Source organism: Calliphora vicina, chromosome 1 (genome assembly GCF_958450345.1).
Source record: "Calliphora vicina chromosome 1, idCalVici1.1, whole genome shotgun sequence".
Lineage (NCBI taxonomy): Eukaryota > Metazoa > Arthropoda > Insecta > Diptera > Calliphoridae > Calliphora > Calliphora vicina.
The window spans coordinates 126,670,616-126,682,724 of NC_088780.1; the positions used below are offsets into that span (position 1 = coordinate 126,670,616).

Below are 12,109 nucleotides of genomic sequence, written 5' to 3' on the forward strand. Positions count from 1 at the left end.
ATATTTAGTCTATCTAAAATTAGTTTCTGTTCATGTGAAAATCATGGATTTTCTAGATTTAGTCCGCAAACTTGCAAACACTGACGTTGGCCTTTATCAATTGTCATTGCAAATACTAAGCAAATAGGAAACTGTAATCGAATAAAATCAAATGGCATTTCCGAAGTTATAATTCCCAGTTATAAAGGTCGCTCCGATTAGATTGTTCATTAATTGCCTTACTGTAAGTCGAGTGCCATTACAAATACGCAAACAATCATACAAACAAACAAACACACATTGACTTTTATATATACGCCCTCTGTGGCTACTACTCCCATTTTTGCCGCAAATATTTAAACAAACAGTGGAATTGCTCATGCAAAATTTGAGAACTATAGCTATTATAGTTTCCTAAATATTTGATTTTAAAAATTAACTTTGTATGGGAGGTACCACGCCCACTTAAAATTTCAAAACAAAAAGTAGCCTATAGCTCCTTCCAGACATACATAAATATACTGTAAAAATTTCAAGCAAATCGGTTCAGCCGTTTAGCCGTCTATTGATCCCAAACTAAAAATAATAAACATACATACATACAGACACACATTCACTTTTATATATATAGATAAAATAGAACAAAAGATACTTTTTCGAATTTTTTTACCAATTGATTTTTTGGTATTTTTATAATATTTGGGTTGAAATCTTCTAGAAAAAATCAATTTCCCAAAATTTTTAAATTTTCAAAAAAGTACCTTTTGTACCTTTAGTAAGAGTAGCTTTTTTGACTTTTTTAAAATGAAAAATTTTAGGTTAGAATTGCTGGAATTCCTCAACAAAGATAGAAAGAGCTTAATGAATGAATCTTTATTTTTTCCTGATAGAAATAATATTGATGTTCTAAGAAAAGAAAAAGAAATGATCAAATTTTAAGAAAATTAAGTTTTTGCCCATATTTACATAAGTGATTTATATGCAGTTGGTGGTGAAAAACCACAACCTATGCGGTAAAGTAACTGTGCACAAAAGTCCTGTTTCTATGCATTTAAACTGTAACCCATGCTCACACTTGCTCTAACTATATGTATGTATGTATACTTATATTGTCAGTTGCAAACACAGACAATGCACGTTTTTATGCCAAACAATTTTTCAATTAAGGTAAACTTATTTCTTTTTATTCTATTTCTGGAATACCGTATTTTTTTTTTGAGGTTAGTGTGGTGAGTTGTAATTCCGGGCGAGATGACCTGTGGCACATGCACCAGATAGATGATAAAAAAATAAAATAATATTTCAATAAAATCAAAATAAATTTGTATTTAAATAAAACACAGAATAGTTAAAACCACATATAACAAATGGCAAGTCCATAAAGTGGCTATTTATTTTTCATTGAATTTAAGAAAAGGCAACCACACCTCCCATATATAATTTACTCCATATTCTTACATTTATTTGAAGCAGTGAAGTTTATTAAAGCAAATGAGAGTTAGATGCTTTAATAAACTTCATAAATGAGCTTCAATACGTGTGGTACCTAATTTCTCTGCTTTTGGATTAATCCTGCTGCTGCAAACGTTTTGAAATTTCTGCTTCAGTGTCTCCCAATAATTTTACAAGCTCTTGCAGATTTATTGAGCAAAAAATGGGGCAAGGCTGGAAGATTTTGCATTAGGTACAGGAATAATCAAAGATCTTATTTTGAAAATATGGTAAATATAGAAATTGATATTTTTTTTATTTTCCATCCAAGTAGAGAAATATTGATAATAGGGCTGGTTTCGATTTACCTGGACAAACACTAAGCAAAAAGTACACATTTTATTCATGCGCCACTTTGCGACGTATATACCAAGTTGGACGCTCAATGGGCCAAAATCCGGAAAAATATTTTTTAACACGAATTTTTTTTTTCAACCAAAGAAAATTTGTATGTCATAAAATTTGTTTCACTATTTTAATTAAAATAAAATAAAATTCATTTTGAAAAAAAAAAAATTATTTTAACCTTTATGTCAACAGCATAACTGCTTTACGCACGTCAACAGCAACATACCTGGGTATGTTCATACGTATTGTATGGTGAATGGCATGCGGTTAGCAAAAAAATGCTAATAAGTTTTTAATGAAATTTTACAATTATATAGACTTTTCTATTAGATATAAAAAAACAGATATTGAAATTTATAATCAGGTAATTCCCAAAAAAGTTTTGAAAAATCCCAAAAATGGGATTTTTAGTTTTTTTGCTATAATATCCACACCAGGAGCGGGGTTATCGGAACCCTTTACAAGATAATTAAGAACATATTTGGCCATATAAAATAGGTTACTTTATTTTGATGTCGACTACGCGATTTGAGAATTTTTGCCTTTAAGTTGAATTTTATATAAACAAGTAAGAGTGCTATATTCGGCTGTGCCGAATCTAATATACCCTTCACCAAATTATATTTCAAAATTTTAAATATTTTAAGGTAAACAAAATTAAATTTCTTTTCCAGTTGTTTTTTTTTCATTTTTTGGAAAAAAATTTTTTTCGATTGTTATTTAAATTTTTTTTTTTTTAAATTTAAAATTTTTATTTTTTTAAATTTTAAAATTTTTTTTTTGTGAAAAAAAAATTCGGCTTAAAATTTTTTTCCGATTTTGACCCATTGTAGGTCCAACTTACTATGGTCTTATATACTTCGTTGCAAATGTCTTTGAAATATCTATCATTAGATATCCATATTGTCTATATTAATGTCTTAGTAATCCAGATATAGGTCAAAAATAGGTCAAAAATCGAGGTTGTCATGGTTTTTTCCTCATATCTCAGGCATTTGTGGACCGATTTTGCTGATGTTAAATAGAAAACTTCTCGAAAGCATGTCTGACAGAATTATTGAAGATTTGGATCCCGAAGATATCTGGGGTCTTCAGAAAATAAACGTTAACCGATTTTGCTAAATTTGTCAATATATGTTACAATCGAAGCTTTTGGAAGAGACATTTCTTCTAAGACTTTAAGAATGTTTTACGAGCGTTTTTTGCAAAATTTTGGCCATCCCAGTTCTTATTCATATTTTTCTCCTTCAATTTAGTTTACTTTTTTAGCTCTCTATTTATTTTGCTTAATTTTTTAAGCAATTTAATATTTTCTCTTGGCACAGAAAGAAAAAGCTAAGTCTTTATTTACTTTTTTTCACGTCTTTTTTAGCTATAAGGCATGCTATAATTCTCCCGGTCATTACACACATAAAAAACTCCAACAAAAACAACCAAAAAAAAAACAGTGCAATAGTGTAAAAAAACGGAAGCACTTTTTCTCTCATATATAAAATAAATAGAAAAAATATCTTGTGGTTTACAATTTTTACAACATTCAACATCCGCTGCTTCAATGCTGCGAAAAATTTTAAAGGACCACAAAAAAAACAAAAATCCGAAAGAAAATATAAAACTAGTGAAGATGAAAAGCAGGTGCTGCACTCACTATTTGTAAGACTTGGAAGGCAACAAAATACTGGCAACACATACAAAGCTTTAGTTTTTTGATTGTAAAATTTTAACCAGAAAAAAATTCACTTTGCAGACAAAACACAAACAATATTTATGTTTATAAATGAAAAAGAAAAAAAATATATATAGAGATTTTTTTCTTAACAAATATTAAACCATTCATATTTTATTTTCCAACTAAACGACCCACAAGTAGCTTTATGTAATAAAATGGAATAGAATTTCCAGAATTATTCTAGGGAAACAAATAAATAAAATAAAATTGTAAAAAGCAGAGCAATTTTTTTTTTAAAAAAACATTAAACAGAGTTGTGTGTGGCTGCTTTATATATTTGTTGTTTTTTTTAATTTCGTTTTAAGCTCTTATGATAAAAATAGTAAATTATTTTAAATGATTTTTATTTTTTGGTTATTTTTATAAAGCAATTCTTTTGAAGAGCGTTAGCGTTATTTCAGAATTGTTATATTTTTTTCTAAATTGCAAGTTGGTATTAAAAAAAAAAATGGCATTTAGTATAGGAAGTAAAGTAATTGAAAAGTAAAAATTTAATGTAGAACATATGGATTGTTTTTATGTTTTCAAATGAAAACTAAAAATATAGCTACAATAAAAAAATGTATAATCCGTACAGATTTATAAATCTATTAAAACCTGCTGACACATTCAGGATAACTCAAACGTTATGACAAAAGTCAGCAGGTCAATACATTTTCTTGCTATAATGTTTCAATACTATTATTTGAGCTGTTTTCTACTTGAGCTCAATTATAGAAGTCAGCAGGGATCTGAATTTTCTAGCTTCGTATATAAACTGGAGTCCCAAAATTCACACAAGATTTGAAAATGCCAGCATTTGTGCAGTGAATTGATGCCAAACAAAAAAAGAAAATAGTTTCACAACTGACAGTTTAAAGTTAATAAAAATGGAAAGAACAAATCATTTTCATTGTTGACCAATATATCGTCATATAAAATCAAAAAAGCCGTAAGTTACATTTTAAAAATTTTACAGGAGAAGCAAAAAACTTCTTAAAATGAAAAATAAACAAAATTTTTTCAAAACCTGTTTCAGGTTAAGGTGTTTTTTAATATAAAATTTATGTTTAAAGAAAAATTTCCAATTTTTCAATTATTTATAGAGATATGAAACTTACGCCTTTGAAGATTAGTTTTTTTCTGAAACCGAAAAAGGCGTAAGTCGCATTAAAAAAATGGTTATAGGTAATTTTTTGGGAAATCAATTTTGCTGCTTGCATATCCATGCACAATAATTACCACAACCCAAACTTGGCATTTTCGACATCGTTTTCCTTTTCTTCTTCATGTGTCTAAGCAATTTCCACCTATGACTGTAATATTGATCCTGGGTTGTTTTTTTTTTTTGTTTCGTATGATACACATGTATCACACATATCATTCTGTTTGAAATTAAAGTTTATTAGTGTATTGTCTTTGGTAATGGGATTCAAGTTTTTAATTATTCCAACAGTTGACATGAACATTTTCTGGCAAACTTGGATACGTGTTAGCTTTGAAATAATAACGTTTAGATATCAACCGCCGTAAAAATATTTTACGATTTCATGTTTTTTCAAAAACTTCCACTTGAAATGAAAATTCCTTGGCGAAAATTTTCAGCAAAGTGGGAGCAATGACGCAATATTTAGACTGACATCTTAACTCCATTTTTCAAGAATCGGTCACTAAGACAGAATCATTTGATTGGCAATAAATTCGGATGCAATTACGAATCTGTTTTCTGTGTGTAGCAATATGACACGTGAGACAGATGTCATGATTTCATGTTACTGAACAGCGGCAGCAAAAGACATGAAACTTATTCGAGTTTGCATAGCAATGCACAACAATTCGTTTGAGTAATCACAACACAGCAGAGCATGAAATATATGAGTAAGATTCGAAAATTACTGTCAATTATAAAAAAAATAAGTAATATTTTAGATACTTAGATTAGAAAATATCGATCGGTATATTTTAAGGTGGGTTTTAGACTAACAAATTTGGTCTTTAAAACACATCAGCACAAACGCATTATACCCTCCTCACTATGGTGATGTAGGGTAGAAATATTCAAGGACAATTTTTTCCGATTAGTTAGGAACACTATGCCTTATACAAAAATCAATTTGTTTCATTTCTTTTTATATTTTGCACATTATTACATTAAAGTTTAATTGCTAAACTTTATATCTATCAAATTTTAAATGTGCATTATTTCTTAACATCTGGACTAAAACTATTTACAAAATGCAATAACAAACCAGCAGACATTCACGATTTAATTTGCAATATTAAAATAAAAAATCCGAAATTTACTTGTATAAAAATTATAATAAAAGAGAATATCTCCACTAAAGAAACTTGTTTTTAATTGCACTTCATATTAATTCTTTTTTCCCTTGTATCTCACCATTTTTTCATTATAGGTTTGGCGTCATCCCTGGCGCCGTTCGTACCACAAACGCAGAAAGGCTCAATGGGAAACTGATGCCAACTATTGTTCCATGGTAAGTTTTTTAATATTAAATTTAGTTTGTTTTTTTATTTTTGCTTTATTCTATTTGTTTTCTCCTTAAAGCCGGGTGCTACATTTTCTTTTGAAATGTTTAGTCAGTCAGTTTTTTTTGAATTTGTCTGCTACGCCGGTGTTTTTAATACTATTTGAGATTTTCTATGAATTTTCTTAAGGTTTCCCATTTTTTTAGTTTATTTTTTTTTAATTTTATTGCTATTTTCTTTAAGTTTTTGCTAATTTCCATTAATTTAAAAACAAATAAAAAGTTGGCAACAAATAGGGGTTGGGGTAGCAGTGAGGGAAATGCATGTAAAACAAACTGCGCTCGAGTATTAAAATTTAATATGCCACTTATAATGTTGCATAAAATGCAAGAAAAAAATTATGTTAAATGAAAATTTGTTTTTCCAGCAATATGAGAAAGAAAAAATACAAAAAATACAGCATAAACTCAGCAAGAATGCAAAAAATAATTTGCATTCATAAAAACGCCATAAAAAATTTACACAAAATTATTATGGGTTTCACTACCTTTGGGATAAATTAAATTTAAATCAAACTTAATGGCTTTTTAAAATATCGTAATTAAAAAGTAAAGCATAAGAGGTTTACAGAGCTTTTTGTACTTGGATATAGATAAAAATGGATACAAAAACTGTAGAAAACTTCGAGATTTAATTAAAGTTTGTTACTGTTATTTAAATATTTTTTTTATATTTTTTTGTTAATGAAGGTCCGTGATATCCCACCTTATGATGAAGGACGTCGTTTATTGGATTTGATGGATATGTCTGTATTTGATTTCCTAACTGGCAACATGGATCGTCATCATTATGAAACATTTAAGTGAGTTGTATTATTTAATTAATAAAACCAAAAATATTTCAATTTAGTTTGACCTTTTGAAACGTTTTCTTACTAATTAGCAACAATTATTATTATTGAATTATTATGTTATAGCTTATTATAACTCTCTCTATGTATATTTTATAAAGAATTAATACTAAACAGTTTGGGATAAAATAAATCAAAAATGTTATCTTTTCATATTGATAAATCTTCTAAATTATACACAAAGATAACAAATTTTAATTAAATTGAAAAATTCTTAAAATGAATATGGATATATTTTAAATGCATTATAATTACAATTCCATAACAAAACAAGAAACAAAATGTAGTATTTCTTATCAATTATAGGCACCAGAACAGACATTCTCTAACTACGAGCAGTTCTGTGTGACAGTGAAATGAAATTTCTTTCTAGCTACGAGAAGTAACCAGCATAAAAAGTAATTATTTTTCATTCGTCTGCATTTCTTGCTATATGTTGTGGTATTTGCTAAATTTTTAGAAAACTCCAAAAATAAAAAAAAATCATTTAAAAGAAAACGAAAGATAAAATAATTTTGTGGGAAATGTGTATTCATAGCATTCTGTTTAACAATGCCTATGCACTATTACTATGAGTTGTTGAATTAAATATGAAAAGCAATGCAATAGTAGTTTCCTTCAATGAGCAAGGAATTTTAAACTGCAAAATATATTCAAATATGTATGTATTTATATCATTTTATATGAGAACACACACAAAATAATTTGATAAAATTATATTTTTAAATTTCTTGCAACATTTAAAAAATAATTTAATTGTGCCAAATATGTAGTCTTTATAGGTAGCAATTGTCAGTAATGTCTGACCAATTTATATATTTTGGGTCATTTGAGACGTATGTTCTCTTAGTTGTGCAGAGATAAGTCAATTGGTTACTTTACTTTACTTTAAAAATTTATGTTTTACTGCACTATAGAAAGTAGTAGAGTTGTCAAATGAAGTTTTGTTTACAGAGCGATGTTTTTTTGATGTAAATGTTAAAATAACTAACTCAATGTAACGGAAACCATTGACTACTTCGAATCAGCTATTAGACAGTCTCATTATAATCCAAAAGAGTCAATTGGCCCCTTATTAAGACATGTAAGTGTTAAAATAACTAGTCACGTAGCTAGTTATGTAACTAGTTATCATCCTTAATGGAGGGTGAAATCACTAGTTCTGGAGAGTCTCCTAGAACTGCTGGGAAGCAGCGTAACAAAATAGGCACAAAAAATCTGAAATTTTTTTAAGATCTCAAACCTTTTCTTTCTGTGCAATTCCCTCTCGCTGAACAACACAACTGCAGTTCTAGGAGAATGTACCAAACTAGTGATTTTACCTAGTTTAAACAAATAAATATCATGTCATCAATGTATGAAAAGTCTTGGTATAGTAGTTCACAAAATATTCGATAATGAATATTATCTTTGAATAGGAGGGAACATCTCCCTTGATCCGAACTACGATCAGTTGATATTGTTCTCAACTGCATACGGTTCTGTTATTGTTCTATAAAAACTTATGAAAATTATGCAAATATGAAATGTAAATATAGCTTTCAAACTAGAGCTGCCAGAAAAAACTAATAACGCCATCGTAATCACTACTCCCAATTTAACCAAAAACAATGGACAGAAGTCTGGAAAATTTTGGTACATTATTCCCAGAATTAATTTCCACTTTGGCACATCTGAGCCCACAGAGTGTTGGTGTATATCGTAATGTCAAATCCAAACCAACTTTGATTCACCCCCTGCTAAAATAAAATGAAACCTTGAATATGTTATTAAGTACATTCAGACCCCGTAGCAGTTTCTGGTTTTTCACAATCTATTTATTGTCTTTAAAGATTCTCTTTAAATTTAATTTGATTTGTATAAAACTAATTTTTATAACATTTAATGTTAAAGTTCATGCATTAACATTTCTTCTTTCAAAAAGAAACCGTAAAGCAGAGAAGCCCATTTCATAATACAATTGTGCAAGCTAACCACACACATATTCTTATTCTCTTTGATTTAGTAGTCACTGAGACAGCGACGAATGAACATACTAAGCGGTTCTATTACTATTTTTTATTTTTTTTTTAAATTTTTGTTTATGATAACTGAAAGAAATATTTGGATTGTTTAATATATTTCGAACTTTAAAAAATAATTGTAGATTTGTCTGGTTTTTCACCTCAATTTACTTCTGTGAACAATTTTTTTTCAGATTTGAAATGATTTTAATCTAAACAACGTAATAAAATAAGAAAAAAAATATTTTACATATTTACAAATTTGTCGAAAATGATTAATATCGAACTCTCCATTAATGAGCTATGATAATATCGAGCCCTTAGCGCCAAATTATCGTAAGCGACAAAACACAAATTTTACAGCAGAAGGTTTTTTTGATTATTTGGAAATTTATACATAGAATTAAAAATGTTATGATGCGATATATGTAATATAATTCCGTTCAAGCTATTTGTCTGTTTTTCAAAAATATTTATAACTTTTGACAATTAAAAATTCATGGAATACTTTATAGAGAAATATGACAAAAAATGTTTTTTATTGAATTTTTGCATAGATAAAAATTTTTCGAATTGAAATAAAATTGTTATTTATGAATAGTTTTTAATGAAATTTCACAGTTATGTAAAATTTTCTATTCAAAATGGAAAAATAAAAACTAATTTTGAAATTTATTATCAACAATCCCGCAATTCCCAAAAAAGTGTTGAAAAATCCCAAAAATGGAAATTTATAGTTTTTTGGCTATAATATCCATACCAGGGTCGGAGTTATCGGAACCTTTACAAAATAATTAAAAGCATATTGGGTCATCTAAAATCGGTTACTATATTTTGATATCGAATTTGCGATTTGAGAATTTTTGCCCTAAAGTTTAATTTTACATAAAAAATAGGTGTTTTTTGACTGGACCTGGTCCCTTCGGTAACAAAAATTTTTAATTTTTTTTTCATTTAAAATATTTTATGAAAACTTAGCTTTCAGAAGGTATAAATTCCTTATACATCCTCTTAGAAATTTTTTGTGATAACTTAAAAAGAAAAACAGTTCTTTTTTCCCAAAAAATTAGCGAAAAATCGGCTTTTTAAAATTTTTTAAATTCAAATGCATATAACTTTGGACTTAGTCATTATTTTTAAACAGTTATTTTTCTATTTGACATATACATATGTTGTTAGTACAAATACTGGAGAAAATCGGAAAATATTTAAATACGCTGTTATCAAAAAACTGGAGTAGGTTGGGTAAAAAAAAAGCGCTCGATGAAAAGATTTTATATGCGTAATTTTTTTTAAAATCGAAACACAAACGAAGAAATAAGATCGTTTTAAAAATGTAACCTACCCGAGGTGTCCTACTTTGAGGACCCTGGTGGACCCATGAGGTCCATATTCAGAACTTAAACTCGACAGCACTTCTTCTTTGCGCATGTGGAATTTCATTCAAACCAATCTAACCATTTAGAAGTTACAGATTTATTTCCTTCTTTTTTTTTCTATACCACTATGTGTCGCTTACGATAAAATTCGTTTACTGTAAAATGTAAACATTGACTTACGATAAAACCTTACCCCCTATAATTTTGAAGTTATTAACAATTTTGACATTCTGAGAACGCTAAAACATCAGTCGGTCCATACAATTTTAATTTTTGCAATAAAAAAAAATTTAGAAAATGTCGCTTAAGATATTTTGGTGCTAAGGGCTCGATATGTCGCCGACATTTTGTTGACTTGATTATTGTTAACAAATAAAGCCTTAAAAATATTGACATATTTTATTTAGTTCACTAAACTTTCTCTAAGTGGATCTCTTTTTCGCTCACCAACACCAACACAGTTTTAGCTTTGGACATCTCTGCCGTAAAGGTTTCTTGGTACAGAAAGAGGGTAGATGTACTTGTGTAAGTTTTAAACTCATGTGTCATATGAAGTCTATGTATTTATTAGGCTATACATTCGAATAATGATAGTTCGATTAATAGAACAACTTTTTACGAGTAATTATTCGAAGAATTCAAAAACTGCCATTTTCGAATAACGAATATTTCGAATAATTTTTAGAGAATAATTTATTAATATTTTTTTTTTTATAATTTTTCATAATTTTAAATTTATATAAGTAATAATGTCTATTCCATTATAATTTGTATTATTAAAAAGACATGAAACTTATAAAGGATTTTTTTTGTAGAGACAGGGAAATCTGTATGGAAATAAAACAGAGAAAACGTTTTGAATGTCCATCCAATTAGCATTATTAATTATATCATTATATGGCATTAATGTTTAAATATGATTTCGGTCATTCGGCCGTCACGGATATTTTGTATGGATACTAATATTCTATTGTTATAATATTTTTTTATTGTCTAATATTTTATGGTCATGGACCGATTCTTACAATTTTCAAAAGAGCTTGTCTTTTTATCAAGCAAAACATTTAAAAAAAATAGCAACTATTTTGAAAATTATCTCACTTTTTGGTGCATAACTCTGGTTCTACTTGACCGATTTTGCCCATTTTCAATACCAAACATTTTCAATCAACAAGGAATATTTGGAGAAAATTGCATCCACATACGTAGTGTGCCAACAACAGACGGACAGATGGATGGAAATAGCTTGATCGATATGATACAAACGGAATGACAAACTTAATATACCCCCATCATTTACTGAGCATGATTAAGTTGAAATATACTTAGAAAATTATCTTAAAATTAGACTATACGACATATGGACTAAACATTAATATTTCACTAAATTAACAAAAAATAAATTTTATTTCTCATAATTCAATTAATTACACTCTGCTACCTAAGTCCCGGTCCATACTGTGAAACATTTGCAAAACATTTTTAAATTCTCCTTTAAAACTGCATTCGTGTCCACACAGTGAAGTTTTTGACATTTCTGACCAGAACGAATATGAACAAATAAATGTGGATGACATACTTAACAAAAACTTCATGTACATGAAACAGAGTACCCTTTTCCATTCCTCTTTCCCCTTTCATCAACAAACTCAAATGTTTTGCAGCAAATATTTCACAGTATGGATGGACCAATGGAGCCACATGAAACACACTCAAAATTTTGAGTTATTTAAAAAAAAAAATTGTTTTAGGGTAGGTCGTATTACTTTAGTACCTCTAACTTACACATTTTTATACCTATTTA

The 12,109-nt window shown here is 28.2% G+C and overlaps 1 protein-coding gene across 1 annotated transcript in view; it reads left to right on the top strand.

Annotated features, from left to right (window-relative positions):
* The window catches only part of LOC135952597 (uncharacterized), a 234,651-nt gene that overhangs the window by 200,200 nt on the left and 22,342 nt on the right, over positions 1-12,109 (top strand). The window contains exons 8-9 of the mRNA XM_065502613.1: positions 5,941-6,021; positions 6,763-6,875. Of these exons, the coding sequence (XP_065358685.1) occupies positions 5,941-6,021; positions 6,763-6,875 (194 nt within the window). The remainder of the gene's footprint in view (positions 1-5,940; positions 6,022-6,762; positions 6,876-12,109) is intronic.